The 25,570-nt window shown below is 32.2% G+C and overlaps 3 protein-coding genes and 1 pseudogene across 7 annotated transcripts; all 4 read left to right on the plus strand.

Moving 5' to 3' along the window:
- Nucleotides 1-1,168: 1,168 nt before the first annotated feature.
- Nucleotides 1,169-5,044, plus strand: LOC111280406 (cysteine-rich receptor-like protein kinase 29). 3 transcript variants are annotated; one of them, XM_089756920.1, is made up of 8 exons: nt 1,185-2,138; nt 2,705-2,827; nt 2,926-2,929; nt 3,043-3,178; nt 3,292-3,502; nt 3,700-3,937; nt 4,113-4,263; nt 4,354-5,044. In XM_089756920.1, exons 1-8 carry the CDS (start codon nt 1,337-1,339, stop codon nt 4,699-4,701), a joined length of 2,013 nt encoding a protein of 670 aa, XP_089613046.1. In that variant the 5' UTR covers nt 1,185-1,336; the 3' UTR covers nt 4,702-5,044. The 3 variants fall into 3 exon arrangements, with proteins under 3 accessions (XP_022723493.2, XP_089613046.1, XP_089613045.1); XM_022867758.2 differs by lacking the exon at nt 2,926-2,929 and having other exon boundaries at nt 1,169-2,138; nt 3,057-3,178; XM_089756919.1 differs by lacking the exons at nt 2,705-2,827; nt 2,926-2,929 and having other exon boundaries at nt 1,186-2,138; nt 3,057-3,178.
- Nucleotides 5,045-6,455: 1,411 nt separating this feature from the next.
- LOC111280930 (cysteine-rich receptor-like protein kinase 26) lies at nt 6,456-9,306 on the plus strand (annotated as a pseudogene). The gene is made up of 6 exons (XR_016335211.1): nt 6,456-7,453; nt 7,557-7,718; nt 7,860-7,982; nt 8,078-8,399; nt 8,557-8,704; nt 8,816-9,306. The product of XR_016335211.1 is annotated as a cysteine-rich receptor-like protein kinase 26 (transcript).
- A 1,595-nt stretch (nt 9,307-10,901) lies between these two features.
- Nucleotides 10,902-14,612, plus strand: LOC111280928 (cysteine-rich receptor-like protein kinase 29). 2 transcript variants are annotated; one of them, XM_022868471.2, is made up of 7 exons: nt 10,902-11,814; nt 12,372-12,494; nt 12,724-12,845; nt 12,959-13,169; nt 13,366-13,603; nt 13,779-13,929; nt 14,020-14,612. In XM_022868471.2, exons 1-7 carry the CDS (start codon nt 11,013-11,015, stop codon nt 14,365-14,367), a joined length of 1,995 nt encoding a protein of 664 aa, XP_022724206.2. In that variant the 5' UTR covers nt 10,902-11,012; the 3' UTR covers nt 14,368-14,612. The 2 variants fall into 2 exon arrangements, with proteins under 2 accessions (XP_022724206.2, XP_089613594.1); XM_089757468.1 differs by lacking the exon at nt 12,372-12,494 and having other exon boundaries at nt 10,939-11,814.
- Nucleotides 14,613-16,205: 1,593 nt separating this feature from the next.
- LOC111280929 (cysteine-rich receptor-like protein kinase 29) lies at nt 16,206-20,526 on the plus strand. Its single transcript, XM_022868472.2, has 7 exons — nt 16,206-17,030; nt 17,215-17,337; nt 17,479-17,603; nt 17,697-17,907; nt 18,071-18,308; nt 18,479-18,629; nt 18,722-20,526. The coding sequence occupies exons 1-7, from the start codon at nt 16,223-16,225 to the stop codon at nt 19,040-19,042; spliced, it is 1,977 nt and encodes a 658-aa protein (XP_022724207.2). The 5' UTR covers nt 16,206-16,222; the 3' UTR covers nt 19,043-20,526.
- Nucleotides 20,527-25,570: the final 5,044 nt, after the last annotated feature.

The raw sequence follows: 25,570 nt of genomic DNA on the forward strand, positions 1-25,570 counted from the left end.
ATTTTAAGCTGCATATCGACATGTGCTTAGCCTAAACAACCACTGATGATATACATATAATTGTCATATAGACAAACAATCATAAAAATAAAAAAAATAAAAAAATTTGAAATCTTCTTGTTTGACTGGCAATGTATTTGATTTTGACACGGCATTATAATTGCCGCAAGGAAACAAAAGTAAACCGTGGACCCTTTCTTGTATTTAACAGAGGTGGAATCAACCTCGAAGCTTCACAGCTTCTCTTCTTCCACCAGTCCCATCTCAATCGAAGACTTTCTTTTTTTAGAATTCTGAATTTTTTTTTTTAATTCAAGAGTAAATAAATTATTTAATTTTTATGTTAGAATAAAATATATTATATTTAATAATTTAAAATAAATGATTATAAATTATATATTTAAGATAATTTTAATAAATAATTATCAATAAAATTTAAATTTAAAATTTTTTTATAAAAAAATAATTTTAATTGATTAAATTAATCACTTGATAATTTTTTTTTTTTTTGGGTTTTAAACAAAGCGTGTGAACTATGAAGCCCTGTTAGCAATTTCTTATGAAAGAACTTATGAGTAGTCCAAAATTAAAAATCTCAACGTAATCTCCCAAATCCTCTATATCATTGCCGAGACCTTAAATTAGTATAGCAGGCTGTTGGACTGATGTTTAAGAGAGCTAGCCATTGCTGATCAATTAGATTCTTCAACATTTGCAAAGAGAATTAATGATCAAGAAATAAAGTTAGTCCATTCAATATGCCCACTTAGTCCATTCAACATGACCCACCAACTAGTGGTAGAAAACTTATAAAAAGATTATGGACGAAAAAGTCTAAATAGAATTATTTAAACGTAACAATGACGAAACATTGACAATCCTCTCCAATTATTTTATTTTGTTTTTAATGACAATCCAATATTTACATTTACGAGTTCTGTGGGTTAATTCAGGTCAGTTTTATTGACAACCTAAACATACACTGGTTAACTGCAGTGTGAATCCGCCACATAGATGAATAACGGTCAAACCGGTGCCCAATGGAAATACCAAGCACAAAGAAAGCCAAGTTGGTCCATGGCGACTTGTCGCCAACCACTGCCATCTTTATCAACCCTTTGTAAGTAAATATATGGGTACATCAACATGCGCAAAAATATGATGCATACCATCCAAATTACTTTATTAAATATTGGTATTTGGATGGTCAATTCAGAAAAGTCTCAATTTCTCAATTCGGTTTAGTAATTTACTAATGCTTTCACCATTTTAGCAACTATGTTCATAAAGTTTCATATAGAAAAAAAAAAAAAAATTGGAAGAGCAGAGAGACGGTATGGCAATTGGATCTTCAAGACTGCTTCTCTTGTTGTATTCGGTTCTCCCATTCCTTGCTACTCTCACCCTTGCAGCCGATCAATATTTTCAGCATCGTTGTATAAGCACAGCAGGTAACTATACCGCAAACAGCACTTACCAGGCCAACCTCAACAACATCTTCTCTCAACTTACCTCTCTGACAGAGTTCAACTATGGGTTCTATAATCTGTCTGCTGGTGATGAAAACGCTACCAAAGTTAATGCAATCGCACTATGCAGGGGGGACATAAACCAAGCTGATTGCAACAGTTGCCTCAATGACACCATATCTGAACTCAGGCAGCGATGTCCCTTTTACAAGGAGGTGGTTGGATGGTCTGAATTTTGTATGCTGCGCTACGCCAACCGAGACATATTTGGAGAAATGGAAGACTCTCCTGACGCTTGTCTATACAACACACAGGATTTAGCGAATGCTAATCAGTTCCATCAGACATTGGCTAACCTCTTGAATAATCTGAGCAGTCAAGCCGAAGCTGGGGGTCCTCTTCGCAAGTATGCAGCAGATAACTCATCGGTGGGCGTCTTTCAAATAGCATACGCTCTAGTACAGTGCACTCCTGATTTGTCCGAGCAAGAATGTGGTGCTTGTCTAACTGTGGCTAAGCAAGGGATTGGAGGTTGCTGCTCGGAGAAGATCGGATGCAGGGTTCTTAGACCAAGCTGTTTCTTGAGGTTTGAGTCTAGCCCATTTTATCAGACTCCAATTCCTCTACCGTCGCCTCCACCATCTCCAACTTCTTCTCCTCCTCCTGGAGGTAAATTATCTAGTCTTGCTGATAAAAAAATGATTACTAGGAGTAGTTCGATCAAATCAATTGTCTTCTTGATAACTATATATCATTTGCATACTTCTATCAACTGGAAATCAAAGTTTTTTGTTCTAAGAAAAAAAAACTCCAAATCCCTGAATAATTCGGTTGTTCTTATTTCTTATGTTACAAATTAGTTTCTTAATAATAGAAATCATTCATGATTAAAAATAAAGAAAAAATACGGGTAGTAGAATTCAAGGGAAAATTGCAACTGTTCAAGTAAAATTTTTTGGTAAGGTAAGGACTCGCAAAGTCAATAGAAGAAACGGAGTAAACAGAGCAAAGCACTTGAAAAAGAAAATAAAATTATTTATAGAGGAACACCAATATGTAGCGGTTTAATGTGTGACAACCAGATTTGAAGGAATTGTTCCTTTTTTTATTTTTGGCCCGGGGTGGGGGAGGGTTATGTGGTCTTGTGGGGATTTTCTCCATTGTCTTCTAGGTTTATCCATTCTATGTGTAAGTACATAGAATTGTAATTCTGATTGGACCTTTGAATTTTGCAGGAAACGGCAATAACACAACTCGTATTGTCATAATTGTTGTTGCCTCAGTTGTTGGAATTCTGATACTGATTACCTCCATCTGCATCTTTTGGAGAGTCAGGAAGACCCATGAAATACTTGGAAGTAAGAAATATTACTCCCTAATGCAATATGATAATGGACTTGATTCGGTAAAAGATATAGGAAAAAGACTTTCCAGTACTAGCTGCTAGCTGGTGAAGAATTGTGATGAATAAGTAAAGATTACTGTCAATAACCAGTGAATAAGTTTATAATAATCAGTAGAATGTACTTGAAATGCGTACAAAATGCCATTTTTTATCTGTAAGTGTAAACAGCTTGCTTCGTGCAGCTGATGATGAGGTTATTAGGGCTGAGTCCTTGCAATTCGACTTTGCCACTGTTCGGGTTGCAACTAATAACTTTTCTGATGCATTTAAGCTTGGTCAAGGTGGATTTGGAACTGTTTACAAGGTAAAGAGCTCAGCTAATTGGAAAAGAATATTAAATTGTCTCAAACTATGAAAGCTTAACCTAAATTATGAAATCAATTTAAAATCACTTATGGTGCATTATTCTATTTTCAGGGTCGGCTTCCAAATGGACAAGAGGTTGCAGTGAAAAGACTATCCATGAATTCTGGACAAGGAGACCAAGAGTTTAAGAATGAGGTCTTGTTAGTGGCGCAGCTTCAACACCGCAATTTAGTTAGGCTCCTTGGCTTCTGCTTGGAAGGACATGAAAAGCTTCTCATTTATGAGTTTGTGCCAAACACAAGCCTTGATCATTTCATATTTGGTACAGTTTCCATTTCACTTTCAGATGTATTCCTAATAATTTTTATAAATTTTTTGCTTTTTTTTTTAATCCATAGACATCAACATGAACATATTTTTAAACTGACAAGTGATAATATCCAAACGAAGCCTATAATCCTAGTAATTTCTCTTATTCAACTATTGTCAATCTAAAACTTCTATGAACATGTAATATAGATCAAGTCAAGCGTGCACAACTGGATTGGGAAAGGCGCTACAAAATCATAGGAGGAATTGCTCGTGGGCTCCTTTACCTTCACGAAGATTCTCGACTTAGGATAATTCATCGGGACCTTAAGGCAAGCAACGTTTTGTTAGATGCAGATATGGTTCCTAAAATTGCAGATTTTGGGATGGCAAGGTTGTTTGTTCGGGATGAAACACAAGGCAATACCAGCAGAATTGTGGGCACCTAGTAAGTATCAAAATATTGATTGAGCTTTGAATTGTTTATTGTATGAACGAATTCCAGCACTGTATATGCCATAGAAACAGCATGAAACTCCAAAAAAAAGATTTAGTTACATTCTATCTTTAAGAAAACCTTGTTCGTCAAAATTGAGAATGACATTAGAAATATTCATCTGCAGTGGATATATGGCACCAGAGTATGCTATGCACGGGCAATTCTCAGTAAAATCTGATGTTTTCAGTTTTGGTGTGTTGATTTTGGAAATTATAAGTGGTCAGAAAAATAATTGCTTCCGAAATGGGGAGACGGTGGAGGACCTACTAAGCTGTGTAAGTATACTCTGTAAAGTCATATTTGTTTCTTTTTGGTTAGAAATTTGCACCATTATTTGTCTATAAATTGATAATTTTTTGCTGCAGGCATGGAAAAATTGGAGGGAAGGGACAGCATTGAATATCATTGATCCAACTTTGAGAGATGGTTCGGGAAATGAAATGATGAGATGCATCCACATTGGATTGCTATGCGTTCAAGAAAAAGTAGCTGACAGACCAACCATGGCAACAGTTGTTCTGATGCTTAATAGCTTCTCAATCTCCCTCCCGCTGCCCTCACAGCCAGCATTTTTTATGCACAGCAACATTGAATCTGATATGTCATCCTCGTTGGGTTATAATTCTCAGATGACAGAGTCCAACGAATTCAAAAGCGCAGCACTTCCATTGTCCACGAACGAGGTTACAATTACTGATCTCTATCCTCGATAGTGTTTGAGAATTGAATCGTTCGATGTCACTCGCTGCACCACTTCAACTTGGATTTGTCTCCACAGTGGTAGGAGCTGGTGAGAGTTTAGACAAAGATTATTAGTTGTAAAATTGATGCTCTAAAAAAATGGTGTTGCTTTGCTTCATGTCAATAACAACTTCCAATTCCTGAATTTGGTGTTCTTGCCCACCGGTATACGCTATACATGCACATCTTAAATCAAACTCTGAGTATAGTTTTTTTTTCCTGTTTATTGAACTTATGATCATAACTTATGGGTGTAAAAATTATGTATGAATATCATTTTGTTTGATTAGAAATGGGAAAAAAAGGATTGAAAGACTCGTTTCATTTTGTTTCATAAGTAAATGTTGCATCTAAGCCTTTTAATTTGATTCAGCAATTAAGCACAATTACAAGTCTTCATGAACCATTAATGAATATTTGCCATGATATTCGGTTTCTTTTATTGAAGGACAGTTGTACATAATAAACTTGCCGTACAATTAATGTTTCAAACTCCATAGTTGTAGGGAGAGAGTGAATGCGGGTTCTTTGTTAGTTTTAACATTTCATTAAATTGAAAAAAAAAATAGAATCAGTGGTTATATTATATTATAATATATTATTTATCCTATCAATTTGGTTTAAAATATTTGTATTCATGACCTAATATATAGTTATCAAATAAATTCAAATGTTAGATCGGTCAATTTATGGATAAATCAATTAATTTTTAAATGAAATATTACACATAAATCAATAAATTATTATAACTTAAGAATAAAAAAATGATGCGGCAAATAATATTTTTTATATTATTAATTATCCATATATTAATTAGTTAACTTAAAATTTACCTCTTTATAAACTTCCTAAAAAAATTTTTCTTGTTACCAAAAGATATAACTTGAGAAAAAGGGTTTCAATACCAAAATTTCTTTAAAACACAAATGTGATTAACGGGACTAAACTTGTTTCAGCACAATCCACAAGAGACTTGTATAAATTTTTTAATAATAAGTGACTCGTTCAGTATTTCTAGAGGAATCAATTCGCCTTTCCATGCCAACTAAGCAAAAATAATTACCTATAGTATATGGTCACTTAATTGCAAGTTTAATTAACTTGCATTCTACACGTTTTATTTATATATTTATTTTTGAGAAAATAATAATTATAGAATAATATTTTGTGGTCCGTTTCAAATGAGATTAGGATTTTTTTATGTATTATTTATTAATAATTAAAAAAATCATTATTACTATTATAAAAGGTCGAAGATAGCTTACATAAATTTCATTTTTAATATATAAAAAACAAGGATTATTATTGCAACATGTGATGGCTTTGTCTCAACTACTTCAAACAACTTCATGTTCAGGCGTATTATTGAAGAGTTTAATTTCCATGTGATGACAGAGTGTTTCAATTCTACGGATTTGATTAGTCTTAAACTCTTGTCATAATCACAACCGAACCACCCAATTTCTTTGAACTCAAGTCATGATCATAAAAGGAAATAACCATACAAAAATAAACTTTTCCAACACAACTTTAAAATATAGTAGTCAAACTTTAGAAGTTTAAGCAAAATTTTAAATTTATAAATAAAATATTATAAATTAACCAATTAATGAATTAATGAATATATTAATATATTAATTTATTATTAAATAAATTTAATATAAAATTAAATCAATTTTGATAAGACCTGAATATTAAATTTTAAAAAAATTTCAAAAATTTTTCGTTAAAGTTGACACAAAATCTTTTTGCCAACCTTTTTGATTTGACCCAGTGCAAAGCCGAAATTGACTTATTCAACAGTGATAATTATAAAACCTTATGAATCAAAAGCATTTTTGTTGGATTTCCAGACTGATGTTGTATCGATTTTCAAGGATTAGATTAAAATGATGGCAATGGGTTCTTCAAGACTTCTTTTCCTTTTAGCTCTTAACCTTGTTCTCAGTGTCAGCAGCGCCCAGAACTCTCTGTTATTTCCAAGTTGTTCAGACGATGAGGTAACTTATACCGCCAACAATACCTACGAAGCAAACCTCAACAACCTACCGTCTTCTTTCTCCTCTATAGCTGCAAATGATTACGGCTTCTACAACATGTCCGTCGGCCAAAACACCGACAGAGTTAACGCGGTTGCCCTTTGTAGAGGAGATATTAACCCTGACGTTTGCCTTAGTTGCATTAATAATGCTACCACTGAGCTAACAAATCGGTGTCCCAACAGGATGGAAGCAGCTATTTGGTATGACTATTGTGTGTTGGGCTACTCAAATCGCTCCATCTTGGGTGTCATGGAAACTAGCTTTTTTTTTCTATTTGACGAACCCTATGAGTTTAACGAATCTGGTCAGTTTTAATGCATCGCTGAGTAATTTGCTGTTTCAACTGATAGAAAGAGCCGCATCAGGAGGTTCTCTACGCAAGTATGCAAGAGGAAATGTTGACGATTCAAATTTCAAACCAATATATGCACTTGTGCAGTGCACTCCTGATTTGTCCCTGCCTTGGAGAGATCTTTTCAACAGATTCCACAATGTTGTACCGGAAGACGAGGAGGCAGGGTAATTACGACTAGCTGTAGTCTACAGTTTGAGATGGAACGTTTCTACAATGCTTCACCCGGTACAACACCACCCTCGCCATCTCCTCCTCCGCCTTCCAATGAAACCGCAAACTCAACATATAAAACACCTATTCTCTGCTTCAAATCTGTTGAGTCAAACCGTCCTATAAGTGCTCCATATCTGTGTCTCCTTTTCTGTCTCTTTTCAATGTTCTGAATTGTTATTCTTTTTTTGCTTTCTTAATTCAGGACTTGATTAATCAGCAAGCTTTGTTATGAAATCAAATGTTTGGTTTTTTGCAGGAAATAAGAACAACACATCTCGAATTGTCATCGCTGTCGTTGTTCCATCTGCCAGTGTTATGATACTTATCATCTGTGTCTACCTTTTTTTGAGAGCTAAAAAGAGGAAGGAAACTGTTGAAAGTAAGATTAAACGTCTTTCCAACAATTTTATAGGAAAAGATTATTTATTTATTTAGAAAAGCTTTTGGGTGTCAAACTTGCTAATTTAGCCATATATATCAAGTTCAACCTTTAGTAATTATAATTACTTGCTCCTCGCAGGTATGGATGAAGAAATTATCAGTGCAGAGTCTTTTCAATTTGATTTTGGCACCATTAGAACTGCAACAAATAACTTTTCTGATGAATATAAGCTTGGGCAAGGTGGCTTTGGTGCCGTTTACAAGTTGAAGGAGAAATAAATATCTCTGTTTTCTAATTCTTGATGTAATGTAAGTGTTTGACGTATATATATACTTTATTCCATTCCAATGTTTTTCAGGGTAGGCTTTCCTCTGGAGAAGATATAGCTATAAAAAGGTTATCCAGTGAATCTGGACAAGGAGATTTAGAATTCAAGAATGAAGTCCTCTTGGTGGCCAAACTTCAACACCGAAATTTAGTCCGACTTCTTGGTTTCAGCCTGGAAAGAACTGAAAGATATCTTGTCTATGAGTTTGTACCTAATGCAAGCCTCGACCGCTTCATATTTCGTATGGCTGCATTTAATCTTGAATTCACTTAAATTTCAGATTTTGGCATGGCAAGATCATGTGCTGTTGATCAAACTGAAGGTGCTACTAGTAGAATCGTGGGAACATAGTAAGTACTAGAAATATTTAGAGTCAATAATTACACTTCAATTTGCATCATATAAATAACAGAATAATCTTGGCTGATACATTATCATTCTCACTTGAATAAGATAAATCAAACAATTCAAAGGTTGAAAACTAAGTTTCCTTTTATTGATTTATAGCGGATACATGGCGCCCGAATATGCAATGCATGGTCAATTTTCTGTTAAGTCTGACGTTTTCAGTTTTGCTGTACTACTTTTGGAGATATTAAGTGGTCAGAAAATTAGTGCTTTCCGTAACGGGAATAATGTAGATCTACTAAGCTATGTAAGTAGTAATATCCTTTGTGCCCGAGTTCGAGACTGCCACTCATGAAATTTATTCAAAGCATTAAAAGAATTTACTGTTTAATAATTTGCATGAACTAAACCCCTTCAGGCTTGGAGAAATTGGAAGGATGGGACAGCACTGGATCTTGTAGATCCCACTTTGAAGGATGGTTCAAGAACTGAGCTGATGAGATGCATCCACATTGGGCTGCTTTGTGTTCAAGAAAACGTAGCCGAGAGACCAGACATGGCTTCAGTTGTTCTGATGCTAACAAGCAACTCTGTCACTCTCCCACTACCCTCATAACCAGCATTTTTTATGCACAACACTCAATCAGAGGTTCAATGGTCGCAGGACTTAAATTCAAGGGCAACAAATTCCTGTCAATCGAAAAGCGAGGTTTCGATTACCGAGCTGTATCCAAGATAGCAAGCAGCTGGTCACATTTGTAAGCATTTCTTTGTCAAATTCAATACCATTGTCATTTATGATTGTCATTTGTAATTGTCAGTTTGATCTCATTTATACCCTTAGACCGTCCTTGTCATTTGTGAAGTATGCCGGGGTTAATCAAATATGTTATCATTCTTTTTTTCTTTTTGAATAAGAATTCATTTGAATGAAAAGTAAGATTGATTCGGTGAAAGTAAAAATATTAATGGAGGTATGATTAATTATTAATAATAAATAATAATATTTATTTAATTTATATATTAATATATTATATAATATTTTTTTTTTTTATTAAATTAATGAAAGTACTTTTATAATTTTTAAATGAAAAAATTAAAATGTTATGGAAAAAATAAAAAAAATTAAAATGAAAAAAATTGGCTCAATTAGTATTAAAATAAGATTTAGGGGTAAAAATAAATAAATAAAATTCACGGGCATCGATGATCTGCTTTCATCGCATCGGTCATCTGTTTGAATATCCATAGATCATTGGACACAAAAAATAATAATAATAATAATCTCTCATAGAAAGTCCAATCTCATCCTAAGTCGCTTTGAAATATAAATGTAGTAGTGCGTGCGATACCTATTAGTCAACAGATTACGTTGGTTTTTTGACTAATTGATATAAACTATATCAGGCCACGTTCTCTACCACGAATCTGCCAGCTGTCACGGTTGGACTCCCGTATTTTAAGCTGCACATCGACATGTGCTTTAGCCTAATCAACCACTGATGATATGCAAATAATTGTCATGTAGATAAACAATCATAAAAAAAAAAAAAAAAGGAAATCTTCCTGTTTGACTGGCAAAGTGTTTGATTTTGACACGGCATTATAATTGCCACAAGCAAATAAAAGTAAAGCATGGGCCCTTCTTGTATTCAATGGAGACGGAATCAACCTCGAGGCGTCACAGCTTATCTTTTCCACCAGTCCCATATCCATCGACGGCTCTTTTTTTTTTTTTTTTTAAATTTTGAATCTTCTTTTGGTTTTAAACATAGCGTGTGAACTATGAAGCCCTTCCAGCAATTTCTTACGAAAGAACTTATGACTAGCCCAAAATTAAAAATTTCAACATGATCATACAAATCTTCTATATCATTGTCGAGACCTTGAATTAGCATAGCAGGCTGTTGGACTGATGTTTTGAGAGAGCTAGCCATTGCTGATCAATTAGAGTCTTCAACATTTGCAAAGAGAATTAATGATCAAGAAATAAATTTAGTCCATACAATAAAACCCACCAACTGGGCCGGATAGAAAACTTATAAAAAGCTTATGGACCAAAAAGTCTAAATAGAATTATTTAAACGTAACAATGACGAAACATTGACAATCCTCTCCAATTATTTTATTTTGTTTTTAATGACAATCCAATATTTGCATTTACAAGTTCTGTAGGTTAATTCAGGTCAGTTTTATTGGTAACCTAAACATCTACTCTAGTTAACTACAGTGTGAATACGCCGTATAAATGAATAACGATCAAACCGGTGCCCAGTGAAAATTCCGCCTTTGGGGCACAAAGAAAGCCCAGTTGGTCCATGGCGACTTGTCGCCAACCACTGCCATCTTTATCAACCTGTTGTCCTATCTACTCGCCCAACTAATATATGAAATAATTATAATATACATAAATCTATGGGTTACATCAACATGCGCAAAAATATCATGCGCACCATCCAAATTACTTTATTAAATATTGGTATCTGGAAGGTCGTTTCAGAAAAGTCGCAATATCTCAATTCGGTTTAGTAATTTATTAATGCTTTCACCATTTAAGCAGCTATGTTTATAAAGTCTCATATAGAAAAAAAAAATTGGAAGAGCAGAGAGACGGTATGGCAATTGGATCTCCAAGACTGCTTCTCTTGTTTTATTCGGTTCTCCCATTCCTTGCTACTCTCACCCTAGCAGCCGATCAATACTTTCAGGATCGTTGTATAAGCACAGCAGGTAACTATACTGCAAACAGCACTTACCAGGCCAACCTCAACAACATCTTCTCTCAACTTACCTCTCTGACGGAATTCAACTATGGGTTCTATAATCTGTCTGCTGGTGATGAAAACGCCACCAAAGTTAATGCAATAGCACTTTGCAGGGGGGACATAAACCAAACTGTTTGCAACAGTTGCCTCAATGACACCATATCTGAACTCAGGCAGCGATGTCCCTTTTACAAGGAGGTGATTGGATGGTCTGAATATTGTATGCTGCGCTACGCCAACCGAGACATCTTTGGAGAAATGGAAGACTCTCCTGGCACTTGTCTACTCAACACACAGGACGTAGCGAATGCTGATCAGTTCAATCAGGCATTGGATAACCTGTTGAATAATCTGAGCAGTCGAGCCGCAGCTGGGGGTCCTCTTCGCAAGTATGCAGCAGATAACTATCCGGTGGGTGCCTTTCAAACAGTATACGCTCAAGAACAGTGCACTCCTGATTTGTCCGAGCAAGAATGTGGTAATTGTCTAACTGAGGCTAAGCAAGGGATTGGAGGTTGCTGCTTGGGGAAGATGGGATGCAGGGTTCTTCGACCAAGCTGTTTCTTGAGGTTTGAGTCTAGCTCATTTTATCAGACTCCAATTCCTCTACCGTCGCCTCCACCGTCTCCAACTTCTTCTCCTCCTCCAGGAGGTAAATTATCTAGTCTTGCCGATAAAAATATTTCTTTCTCTTTCATTTAAAATGATTACTAGGTGTAGTTCGATCAAATTAATTGTCTTCTGGATAACCATATATCATTTTCCATACTTCTATCAACTAGAAACCAAAATTTTTTTGTTCTAAGAAAAAAAAACACTCCAAATCGCTGAATAATTCGATTGTTCTTATTTCCCATGTTACAAATTAGTTTCTTAATAATAGAAATCATTTTCGATTAAAAATAAAGAAAAAAATAGGGGTATTAGAATTCAAGGGAAAAATGCTACTATTTACGTAAAATTTTTTGGTAAGGACTCACAGGGTAAATAGAAGAAACAGAATAAACAGAGCAAAGCACTTAAAAAGCAAATAAAATTAGTTAGAGACGAGCACCAATATGTAGCGGTTTAATATGTGACAACCAGATTTGAAGGATTTATTATGTGGTCTTGTGGGAATTTTCTTCATTGTCTTCTAGGTTTATCCATTCAATGTGTAATTATATAGAATTCTAATTCTGATTGGAGCCACACTTATGAATTTTGCAGGAAACGGCAATAATACAACTCGTATTGTCATAATTGTTGTTGCCTCAGTTGTTGGAGTTCTGATACTGATTACCTCCATCTGCATCTTTTGGAGAGTCAGGAAGACCCATGAAAAACTTGGAAGTAAGTAATATTACTCCCTAATGCAATATGATAATGGACTTGATTCAGTAAAATATATAGGAAAAAGGCTTTCAAGTATTAGCTGCTAGCTGGTGAAGAATCGTGATGAATAAGCAAAGATTACTGTCAATAACCAGTGAAAAAGTTTATGATATCCAGTAGAATTTACTTGAAATGCGTGCAAAATGCCATTTTTTATCTGCAAGTGTAAACATTTTGCTTCTTGCAGCTGATGATGAGGTTATTAGGGCTGAGTCCCTGCAATTCGACTTTGCCACAGTTCGGGTTGCAACTAATAACTTTTCTGATGCAAATAAGCTTGGTCAAGGTGGATTTGGAGCTGTTTACAAGGTAAAGAGCTCAGCTAATTGGAAAAGAATATTAAATTGTCTCAAACTATGAAAGCTTAACCTAAATTATGAAATCAATTTAAAATCTCTTATGGTCCATTATTCTATTTTCAGGGTCGGCTTCCAAATGGACAAGAGGTTGCTGTGAAAAGACTATCCATGAATTCTGGACAAGGAGACCAAGAGTTTAAGAATGAGGTCCTGTTAGTGGCGCAGCTTCAACACCGCAATTTAGTTAGGCTCCTTGGCTTCTGCTTGGAAGGACATGAAAAGCTTCTCATTTATGAGTTTGTGCCAAACACAAGCCTTGATCATTTCATATTTGGTACAGTTTCCGTTTCACTTTCAGATGTATTCCTAATCATTTTTATAAATTTTTTGTTTTTTTTTTAAGCCATGGACATCAACATGAACATATATGTAAACTGACAAGGGATAATATCCAAACGAAGCCTATAATCCTAGTAATTTCTCTTATTCCACTATAGTCAATCTAAAGCTTCTACGAACATGTAATATAGATCAAGTCAAGCGTGCACAACTGGATTGGGAAAGGCGCTACAAAATCATAGGAGGAATTACTCGTGGGCTCCTTTACCTTCACGAAGATTCTCGACTTAGGATAATTCATCGGGACCTTAAGGCAAGCAACGTTTTGTTAGATGCAGATATGGTTCCTAAAATTGCAGATTTTGGGATGGCAAGGTTGTTTGTTCGGGATGAAACACAAGGCAATACCAGCAGAATTGTGGGCACCTAGTAAGTATCAAAATATTGATTGAGCTTTGAATTGTTTATTGTATGAACGGATTCCAGCACTGTATATGTCATAGAAACAGCATGAAACTCCAAAAAAACGATTTAGTTACATTCTATCTTTAAGAAAACCTTGTTCGTCAAAATTGAGAATGACATTAGAAATGTTCATCTGCAGTGGATATATGGCACCAGAGTATGCTATGCACGGGCAATTCTCAGTAAAATCAGATGTTTTCAGTTTTGGTGTGTTGATTTTGGAAATTATAAGTGGTCAGAAAAATAATTGCTTCCGAAATGGGGAGACGGTGGAGGACCTACTAAGCTGTGTAAGTATACTCTGTAAAGTCATATTTGTTTCTCTTTGGGTAGAAATTTGCACCATTATTTGTCTACAAATTGATAATTTCTTGCTGCAGGCATGGAAAAATTGGAGGGAAGGGACAGCATTGAATATCATTGATCCAACTTTGAGAGATGGTTCGAGAAATGAAATGATGAGATGTATCCACATTGGATTGCTATGCGTTCAAGAAAAAGTAGCTGACAGACCAACCATGGCTACAGTTATTCTGATGCTTAATAGCTTCTCAATCTCCCTCCCGCTGCCCTCACAACCAGCATTTTTTATGCACAGCAACATTGAATCTGATATGTCATCCTCGTTGGGTTATAATTCTCAGATGACAGAGTCCATCGAATTCAAAAGCGAAGCATATCCATTGTCCACGAACGATGTTTCAATTACTGAGCTCTATCCTCGATAGCGTTCGACAATTGAATCGTTCGATGTCACTCGTTGCACCACTTCAACTTGGATTTGTTTCCACAGTGATTGGAGTTGGTGAGAGTTTAGAAAAAGATTATTGGTTGTAAAATTGATGCTCTAAAAAAATGGTGTTGCTTTGCTTCATGTCAATAACAGCTTCCAATTCCTGAATTTGGTGTTCTTGCCCACCGGTATACACTCTATTTGCTTTTCTTAATCAAATTCTGAGTATAGCTTTTTTTTTCCTGTTTATTGAACTTATGATCGTAACTTATGGGTGTAAAAATTAGGTATGAATATCATTTTGTTTGATTAGAAATGGGAGAAAAAGGATTGAAAGACTCGTTTCATTTTGTTTCATAAGTAAATGTTGCATCTAAGCCTTTTAATTTGATTCGGCAATTTTAAGTACAATTACAAGTCGTCATGAACCATTAATGAATATTTGCCATGATATTCGGTTTCTTTTATTCAAGGACAGTTGTACATAATAAACTTGCTATACAATTAATGTTTCAAACTCCATAGTTGTAAGGAGAGAGTGAATGTGGGTTTTCTTTTAGTTTTAACATTTCATTAAATTGAACAAAAAAAAAGAATCAATGGTTATATTATATTATAGTATGTTATTTATCCTATCAATTTGGTCTAAAATATTTGTATTCATGATATAATATATAGTTATCAAATAAATTCAAATGTTAGTTCGATCAATTTATGGATAAATCAATTAATTTTTAAATAAAATATTACACGTAAATCAATAAATTATTTTAACTTAAAAATAAAAAAAATGTTAGAACAAAAATGGTGCGGCAAATCATATTTTTTATAATAGTATCTATCCATATATTAAATAGTAAACTTAAAATTTACCTCTTTATAAACTTCTTAAAAAAAATTTTCTTGTTAGCAAAAGATATAACTTGAGAGAAAAGGGGTTTCAATACCAAAATTTCTTTAAATCATAAATGAGATTAACAGGACTAAACTTGTTTCAGCACAATCCACAAGAGACTTGTATAAATTTTTTAATAATAAGTGACTCGTTCAATATCTCTAGAGGAATCAATTCGCCTTTCCATGCCAACTAAGCAAAAATAATTACTTATAGTATATGGTCACTTAATTGCAAGTTTAATTAACTTGCATTCTATACGTTTTATTTATATATTTATTTTTGAGAAAATAATAATAATAGACTAATATTTTGTGGTCCGTTTCAAATGAGATTAGGATTTTTTTATGTATTATTTATTAATAATTAAAAAAATCATTATTACTATTATAAAAGGTCTAAGATAGCTTACATAAATTTCATTTTTAATATATAAAAAACAACGATTAATATTGCAACATGTGATGGCTTTGTCTCAACTACTTCCATCAACCTCATGTTGAGGCATATTATTGAAGAGTTTAATTTCCATGCGATGACAGAGTATTTCAATTCTATGGATTTGATTAGTCTTAAACTCATGTCATAATTACAACCGAACCACCCAATTTCTTTAAACTCAAGTCATAATCATAAAAGGAAATAACCATACAAAAATAAAATTTTCCAACACAACTCTAAAATATTGTAGTCAAACTTTAGATTTTAAGCAACGAATCAATTAATAAATTAATTTATTATGAAAAAAATTTAATATAAAACTAGATCAAATTTAATAAGACTTGAATATTAAATTTTTTTAAAATTTTAAAAAATTTTCGTTAAAGTTCACACAAAATCTTTTTGCCAACCCTTTTTGAATTGATCCAATACAAAGCCGAAATTGACTTATTCAACATAGATAATTATAAAACCTCATGAATCAAAAGTTTCAATTTTCAAGGATTAGATTAAAATGATGGCAATGGGTTCTTCAAGACTTCTTTTCTTTTTAGCTCTTAACCTTGTTCTTAGTTTCAGCAGCGCCCAGAACTCTCTGTTATTTCCAAGTTGTTCAGACGATCGAGGTAACTTTACCGCTAACAGCAGCTACGAGGCAAACCTCAACAACCTCCTATCTTCTTTCTCCTCTATATCAGCAAATGATTACGGCTTCTACAATATGTCCGTCGGCCAAAACACCGACAGGGTTAACGCGGTTGCCCTTTGTAGAGGAGATATTAACCCAGATGTTTGCCTTAGTTGCATCAATAATGCTACCACTGAGCTAACAAATCGGTGTCCCAACAGGATGGAAGCAGCTATTTGGTATGACTATTGTGTGTTGCGCTACTCAAATCGCTCCATCTTGGGTGTCATGGAAGCTAGTGTTTTTTTCTATTTGTCGAACTCTATGACTGTAACGAATCCGGTCAGTTTTAATGCATCGCTGAGTAATTTGCTGTTTCAACTAATAGAAAGAGCCGCATCAGGAGGTTCTTTACGCAAGTATGCAACAGGAAATGTTGACGATTCGAATTTCCAACCAATATATGCACTTGTGCAGTGCACTCCTGATTTGTCCCTGCAAGATTGTACCACTTGCTTGGAGAGATCTTTTCAACAGATTCCACAATGTTGTGCTGGAAGACGAGGAGGCAGGGTAATTACGACTAGCTGTAGTTTACAGTTTGAGATGGAACGTTTCTACAATGCTTCACCCGGTGCACCACCACCCTCTTCATCTCCTCCTCCGCCCTCCAATGAAGCCACAAACTCAACAGGTAAAACACCTATTCTCTGCTTCAAATCTGTTGAGTCAAACCGTCCTATATGTGCTCCATATCTGTGTCTCCTTTTCTGTCTCTTTTCAATGTTCCAAATTGTTATTCTTTTTTTTCTTTCTTAATTCAGGACTTGATTAATCAGCAAGCTTTGTTATGAAATCAAATGTTTGGTTTTTTGCAGGAAATAAGAACAACACATCTCGAATTGTCATCGCTGTCGTTGTTCCATCTGCCAGTGTTATGATACTTACCCTCTGTGTCTACCTTTTTTTGAGAGCTAGAAAGAGGAAGGAAACTGTTGAAAGTAAGATTAAACGTCTTTCCAACAATTTTATAGGAAAAGATTATTTATTTATTTAGAAAGGCTTTTGCGTGTCAAACTTGCTAATTTAGCCATATATATCAAGTTCAACCTTTAGTAATGATAATTACTTGCTCCTCGCAGCTACGGATGAAGATATTATCAGTGCAGAGTCTTTGCAATTTGATTTTGGCACCATTAGAACTGCAACAAATAACTTTTCCGATGAATATAAGCTTGGGCAAGGTGGCTTTGGTGCTGTTTACAAGGTAAAGGAAAAATAAATATTTCTGTTTGCTAATTCTTGATGTAATGTAAGTATTTGACGTATATATACTTTGTTCCAATCCAATGTTTTTCAGGGTAGGCTTTCCTCTGGAGAAGATATTGCTGTAAAAAGGTTATCCAGGGAATCTGGACAAGGAGATTTAGAATTCAAGAATGAAGTCCTCTTGGTGGCCAAACTTCAACACCGAAATTTAGTCAGACTTCTTGGTTTCAGCCTGGAAAGAACTGAAAGACTTCTTGTCTATGAGTTTGTACCTAATGCAAGCCTCGACCGTTTCATATTTGGTATTGCTGCATTTAATCTTGAATTCACTTATATTTTATTTGTTAGTTAGTACGTACGTAGAAAGCACTGCCGGTGATAGAAAACCACACATGATTGATTTCTTATCGGTAAATTGATAGAAAACCACACATGATTGATTTCTTATTGGTAAATTATATATAGATCCAAGAAAGAGGGAACAACTGGACTGGGAACAACGCTACAAAATCATAGGAGGAATTGCTCGGGGACTCCTTTATCTTCATGAAGATTCTCGACTTCGAATAATTCATCGTGACCTCAAAGCGAGTAATGTTTTGCTCGACGCAGGTATGAATCCAAAAATTGCAGACTTCGGCATGGCAAGATTGTTTTCAATGGATGAAACACAGGGCAATACAAGTAGAATTGTGGGAACCTAGTAAGTAATTTCCTAAGTAACATGATCAACCGTCTAGCTTTACGAATTAACACCGTTTATCTACCAAAAAAGCCAATTACATTATGAAAACCCCAAATGCCACGCATATATTTCAAAGGGAAATTAATAATATGATTCTAATTATTTGTGTTTTTATTCTTGATTGGTAGTGGTTACATGGCTCCAGAATATGCAATGCATGGACAATTTTCCGTGAAATCTGATGTCTTTAGCTTTGGAGTATTGGTTTTGGAAATAGTCACCGGTCGAAGAAATAATTGTTTCCGCGATGCAGAGAATGTAGAAGATCTTTTAAGCTATGTGAGTATGAAATTCATAAATTCAAATAGTTTTAAACTTGGTGAGGATTAGAAGCCTCAATATTATGTTGCTTACTAAAAAAATCCTTGCAGGCGTGGAAAAATTGGAGGGAAGGATCAACGGTGAATCTCATAGATCCAACTCTGATGGTTTCTTCAAAAGCTGAAATGACAAGATGCATCCACATTGCTTTACTCTGTGTTCAAGAAAATGTGGTGGACAGACCAACCATGGCTTCGGTTGGCGTCATGCTTAATAGTAACTCACTTACACTTCCGTTGCCTTCACAGCCAGCATTTTTCATGCACAGCACCATTCAATCGGACCTCTCAAGTGTTACGGATCATTCCAATGACGAAGCCTTGCCCTTATCGAAAAATGAGGCATCAATTACAGAGTTATCTTGTCGTTAGGTGCTTAACCACCATTATAATGGATGTTAGTTTCAATTATAACCATTTGTTCTGTATTTTAATATGTTGCAGTTAGTTATTAAACATAAACAATTTTTTCATGTAATGAAATTATATACTTGCGATTCTTGAAAGTTGATGCACTGAGATGCTGCATGTTGTACTAATTAATTCTTTGTACCATTTTATTTTTTTGACAAATGATATTTCATTGATCGAAGGAAACATGAAGAACCTGTCAACCGTCAACAATTAAAAAAATAACTACTTTATTATCCTTTTTATTTTGGATTAGCAATGGGAAAAATTTTAGATTTGACCATTATTTAAAAGTAAGTTAATAAGCTGATGGATGCAACAAAAAGTACTTGTAATTGAGCTTAGTTGTTGCTTTGATTTGGACATTTGGTTTGGTCAGGAGACGATTGGCGTCTCATGTGCTTTATAAAAGAAATTTATGTTAGAAAAACAAAACTAATAAAGAAGTTGGCATCGTGCCACCGCCAAAGATTGTTTTATCTTGGACCGCTTCTATCTCAATCAAATGTTTAAAGTTCGACCACAAATCTTTATTCCAAACAGTTTATTAGTATTCTTCAAAGTTCAAATAGTTGATTAGTATCTTCTTCCTTGACGCCCTGTCAAAGGGTTGAACAACGGTTTGAACAACAATATATTAGAGTTTTTTTTTTTTTTTTTAATGTAGATCGAAATATAGAAACTAAATAAAATGAAATTGTAAATACAGGTGATAATCTTAGCCTTACCGAAATTTACTTTAACAAAAAGTGAATGAAAAAGATTAGTCTTTTACGTTTATAAGTCTAAGAATGAGGTCCTGTTAGTAGCCAAGTTTCAACACAACAATTTAGTTAGGCTCCTTGGTTTCTGCTTGGAAGGACATGAAAAGCTTCTCATTTATGAGTTTGTTGCGAACACAAGCCTTGATCATTTCATATTTGGTAGTGTTTCCGTTTCACTTTCAGATGTATTAATTTTTATAAATTTTCTGTTTTTCTTTAAGGCATAGACATCAACATGAACATATTTGTAAACTGATAAAAGTGATAATATCCAAGAGAAGCCTATAATCCTAGTAATTTCTCTTATTCCATTATAGTCAATCTGAAACTTCTGTAAACACGTAATATAGACCTAGTCAAGCGATCACACTTGGATTAGGAAAGGTGCTACAAAATCATAGAAGGAATTGTTCATAAATTTTTTTTACTTTTATGAAGATTCTTGACTTAAGATAATTCATCGAGATTTTAAAGCAAGCAATATTTTGTTAGATGCAAATATGATTCTTAAAATTACAAATGTTGAGATGGCAAGGGTTTTTTGTATGGGATGAAACACAAGGCAATGCCAGCATAATTGTGGTTATCTAGCAGGTATCAAAACATTGGTTGAGATTTGAATTGTCTGTTGTGTGCACCAATTCCAGTACTGTACGTGTTATAGGAACAACATGAAACTCCAAAAAAAAAAAAAAAAAAGATTTAGTTACATTCTATCTTTAAGAAAACCTTGTTTGTCAAAATTGAGAATGACATTAGAAATGTTCATATGCACAGTGGATATATTAATTCATGAGTAAATCAATTAAATGAGATATTATATTTAAATTGATATATATTATTATCACGTAAGAATAAAGAAAAAAGTGTGAGAAAAAAATGGTGCGCCAAATAATATTTTTTATATTATTATTGTCCCTTATGTTAATTAGTTAACTTAAAATTTACCTCTTTAGAAACTTCTTTAAAAAAATTTTTTTTGTTTGCAAGAGATATAACTCGAGAAAAAGGGGATTTCAATACCAAACTTTCTTTTAAAACATAAATGTGATTAACATGACTAACCTTGTTTCAGCACAATGCACCGGTGGCCTATACAAATCTATAAAATATATTAAACTTATCCTGATGGGAAATTGAAGTTTAATTTTTAGCCACCAAAGCTGTGTCATAAATAATAATTTGATAGATGAATTTGACTTTTAACTTAAGAATTTGGGTTAATTAAGATATTTAATCATAGTTTTAGGGTTGGTTTGGACTTTTCAATTAACTCTAAATAGGGTATTTAGGACTTTAACTAATGTTTTGGGGGTTACTTTGGGATATTAACTTATGTTTTGTGAGGTTAAGTTAGTAAACATCAAATTTAAGTTATTTTATTATTTTTAATTAAAGTCTCAATTAAAAAAAAATCAAACTACTAGGCCTTTAATCAAATTAAGCCCTGTTTGAAGTTAGTTTTTTTTTTAAGAAGTCACAAAATCAAACAAAAATATCACAAAATTTCAAGAAATAAAAAATTAATATGCACTTAATCAATACAATAAATATCAATCAACTATTAATTTTATGAAAATAAAAAAATTAATAATATAATATACAATAAAGTTGTCTCCAAGTAGGAACAACTCTCAATTGAAGGGCAACTCATAATTGAGCTTTCAAATTATTTTCTATTTATCAAATAGGTATTGGTTGAAAAAAGAGTTTAATAAGTTGGTCTAGTAGATCATAATGTGTTTGGTTTAAATTAGATTGACACATAATAAGTTGGGTTTTAATTAGATTTGAAAAAAAAGAATATGATTTTCGTTTGATGTTAGATTATAATTTGTGAATTTTTACAAGTTTTGAGTTGATACCATTTATTAGCCACAATCAAATAAAATAAAATAATAAAATATAATAATAAATAAAAACATAAAAAATTAAAAATTAAAAAATAAATTATTTTTTTTGTTTTAAATATTTATATAAAAAGTGTTTATAATTTATAAAAAAATTAAAAATTATATGTTTTGATCAAATAATTAATAAAAAATACAACACTCATAACATAACATAAAAATAATAAAAAAATATAATAATACTAGCTTTTCTAACCCGTACAATGTACATTATTTTTTTATTAAATTTTACATAATTTTAAATTTATTTTTTAATTTTTTATCTAATATATAATCATATATTTATAAATACTAAGTTGCAATTAAATGATAATTTTATATAACATATTATAAATAACATTATTCATTTAAAAAAAGTTTAAACTTTTGTAAGAAATCCTTTTTTTTCATTAAAAAATTTTTTCTTCAATTTATTTGCTAAATATTAAAAATTTTGATACCTCTTTTTTCTTATTTAATAAAAATAAGAATCAATATTTAAATAGCTAAGATTAATAATTGTTGTAGACACCCAATTTGATCCAGGTCCGGATCAATTGGGCCTGACCCAAATAGGTAAGCCCAATTCGGTTCTTATTTTGTATTATTTTTATTTTTTTTCTTTTTTATTTTATGTATTTTATTATTTATTATTACTATGTATTAATATATGTATATCTTTATTTTTTTTCTGTTAATATTTATATGTATTTTATTTATATAGTTATATATTTATTATTATATTATAATTTATTTATTATTATTATTTTTTTTTATCTTGTAATATTTTTTGGATTTATCTTATTTTATTTTTAATTATCTGTTAATTTTTTTTATTTTTTTCGTTTATCTGATTATTATTTTTTTTTTTTCGGGCTGTGATTGAAGGCTGAAGAATTCTACTGTAAATAGAGATTCAATCAGAAGAGTCCAAATTGGATTCAAAGATTGAATCCCCGTCCAAAGAGAAATTGGGATTGATCAGGAACTCTTGATCAATTCCTATAAAAAGGACCCTCTGAAACAGAAGCAAGGGACAGAAAAAAAAACAGTGAACAAAGCTACTGATTTGAGAGAAAATGGGCGTATAGAAGGCTAAGAAAAGGTTTAAAAATGTTTTGAAAATTAGCAGAAATTTTTTGAAGATTTTTGACAATTTTTTTTTCTGGAAATTTTTGAAAAATTCCAGATTTCGGTTGAATTTTCCGGTGAAATTTGCATTTTTCGACAAAGATTTCTGCCAACTTTGAAGTTTTCGGCGAGCTACCCAGTTTTTGACGAAGGATCCCAGAAACCGACCAACTTTCGGTGAACTTCTGGCCAACTTCCGATGAAAAACCCAGATTTCGATAAAATTTTTCAGAATCCGGTGAACATTCAACCGGAGTTCTTCGACCTTTTAGAGAGAAACGAAAGGAAAAAAGAAGAAGAGAGAGAGAGGGGAGGAGCTTTCTGTCGAAAAACAAAGGGAAGAGCCTTATATACCCTCCCAAAACGACGTCGTTTTTGCCTTAAATAACCCAGAGGATCCGCGCATTTTACCGAGATCCGACCCGACCCAAGCGTCGACCCGCTTCTTGACCCACGCGTGTCTTCCCCCCTCCGAGCCCAGCCGAGGTCCCAAGCCGCTTTTTCGAGCCGTTCTCTTTTCCTCGAGCCGAGCCGTTTCCCGAGCCGCTCCAAGTTTTTTTTTTTAAATTTTTATTTATTTATTTATTTTTATTTATTAAATTAGAATTATTTAATGTTCTTTTATCTTTATTTTATTTTTATTTTTGGTTTTACCTTTTTTTATTATTTTTATTTTATTTTCTTTTCTTTTCTTTTACTTTATTATTTTATTTCCTTTTTTTTAAAAAAAATCCAAAAAAATAAATTTTCAAAAAAAAAAGGTTTTTGAGGAAAAGTTGAAAGTATCAATTTTCCTTAAAAATAAAATTTCAAAAAAAAAATATTTTTGAGGAAAAGTTGAAAGTATCAATTTTTCTTAAAAATAAATTTCTAAAAAAAATATTTTTGGGAAAAAGTTGAAAGTATCAATTTTCCTTAAAAATAAATTTCAAAAAAATCAATTTTTGAGGAAAAGTTGAAAGTATCAATTTTTCTTGAAAATCAAAGTTTCCAAAAAACACATTTTTGGGGAAAAATTGAAAATATCAATTTTCCTTAAAAATAAATTTCCAAAAAATCTTTTTGGGGAAAAGTTGAAAGTATCAATTTTTTCTGCACAAAAACAATCATTCTTTCCTTCTTTTTTATTTTGATTTTGATTTTGATTTTTCTTTAAATAATCCGACGATGAAGCCTCTGCAAGTGAAACAGTAGTTTTCTTGCATACTCCTGAGGTGAGGAAATTTTTTCAATTTTTTGCTAAAAGTATTAGAGTCAATTGAGAATAATTTCTAATAATTAATTACTTGGTAAAATTTTAAGGCTTATTGGATAACACAAATTTAAGCTGGTACCATCTTTTGATTGGCGTTGTGAGGGTGCTATAACCTTCCTTACACGTAACCGAACTCCCGAACCCTGTTCTGATTAGTAGACCTGAAACTATTCTTTTAAGGACCTTTAAACTTAGGTGTCCCCTGAAAGGCTAGATTCCTTAGGTAGCCAATCGCACCTAGATAAAAAAAGATTGGTGGTGACTCCCTTAAAGTCAATGTCTAGCGATAGATCCCCGGATCTAGACGTTATGACAATTATTTTTATCATAATGAGGATTAGGTGGTATATATATATAAATATATATATATTTGATTGAACAACAAATTACAATTGTTAATTTTGTTATAATCATTTGCTCTTTATTAGTTTTTATTTTGACATACTTCAGGTAATTATTACATAAATATATTGGGCTAACAATTATTTCTATATATATCAACAAAATAAAGTTATTTTTTAAATAAAAGGAAAACAATAATTTTTTATGTTATTCTTAAAAACTTTTTTCTTGAAATATTTTTTTATTTTTAATTATTTTTAACATAATTGATAGTATTTTTTATGAGTTAGATATGATAGTAATCATCATTCTTCTCATATCATCCATTGTAAATAAAGAAATTCAATAATAAAAAGTATAGCAAAAAAAAAATAGAGAATATAAATTTACATATTAATTTGTCAAGATTAAATATATACAATAATATAAGCAAATATGTTAATAAATTAATAGAAAATAAAAACATTGAAGAAATGAATAAAACCAAAAAAAATATAATACAAAAAGTTAATTATAATTAATCTAAGCAAAATTCAAAAAAGTTATGAACTAAAGAGAAACGAATAAATTAACCAAATATATAATATAACAATATTTGAATTAGAATATAAATAAAAACATTATATTTGTTTTCAAAGTAAAATTATATTTTTATCTAATTTTTTATCAACATTCAAATGTCTCATATTTTCATATAAAGATACAAGCTTTTATTACTTTAACAATACATGCTTTCTAGTCAATAATTTATTAACTTATCTAAAAGTATTAAATTTAAATAATCTATTAAATAATTTTTAATTTTTGATAGATTTTGATTTGATTTTAAATAATTATCTAAAAATATTAAATTTAAATAATTTATTAAATAGAATTATTTGATAGCAAATAATTTTTTTAAGTATATATATTTGGAACTGTCAGTAAATTAAAAAAAAGATAAATTATAATTTAATATATTTAAATTCAAATCTTATGCAAAATTTTCAATCTTAGATAGATTTTGATTTCAATTTAAATAATTATCTAAAATATTCAATTTAAATAATTTTTTAAAATATTTTATTTGATAAATAAAATAATATAAATATTATTCTATGTGTTATTA

The sequence above is a fragment of the Durio zibethinus genome, chromosome 28 (genome assembly GCF_047325235.1).
Source record: "Durio zibethinus cultivar Kanyao isolate XHJ-2024 chromosome 28, ASM4732523v1, whole genome shotgun sequence".
NCBI lineage: Eukaryota > Viridiplantae > Streptophyta > Magnoliopsida > Malvales > Malvaceae > Durio > Durio zibethinus.

Excerpts from the sequence above, each read along its gene's own strand:
- LOC111280928 (XM_022868471.2), top strand. The coding sequence starts at position 11,013 with ATGGCAATTGGATCTCCAAGACTGCTTCTCTTGTTTTATTCGGTTCTC. Across the intron at positions 13,604-13,778 it reads AGCAGAATTGTGGGCACCTA|TGGATATATGGCACCAGAGT; the intron begins GTAAGTATCAAA and ends GTTCATCTGCAG. Across the intron at positions 13,930-14,019 it reads TGGAGGACCTACTAAGCTGT|GCATGGAAAAATTGGAGGGA; the intron begins GTAAGTATACTC and ends TTCTTGCTGCAG.
- LOC111280406 (XM_089756920.1), top strand. The coding sequence starts at position 1,337 with ATGGCAATTGGATCTTCAAGACTGCTTCTCTTGTTGTATTCGGTTCTC. Across the intron at positions 3,179-3,291 it reads GATTTGGAACTGTTTACAAG|GGTCGGCTTCCAAATGGACA; the intron begins GTAAAGAGCTCA and ends TTCTATTTTCAG. Across the intron at positions 3,503-3,699 it reads CCTTGATCATTTCATATTTG|ATCAAGTCAAGCGTGCACAA; the intron begins GTACAGTTTCCA and ends CATGTAATATAG.
- LOC111280929 (XM_022868472.2), top strand. The coding sequence starts at position 16,223 with ATGATGGCAATGGGTTCTTCAAGACTTCTTTTCTTTTTAGCTCTTAAC. Across the intron at positions 17,604-17,696 it reads GCTTTGGTGCTGTTTACAAG|GGTAGGCTTTCCTCTGGAGA; the intron begins GTAAAGGAAAAA and ends AATGTTTTTCAG. Across the intron at positions 18,309-18,478 it reads AGTAGAATTGTGGGAACCTA|TGGTTACATGGCTCCAGAAT; the intron begins GTAAGTAATTTC and ends CTTGATTGGTAG.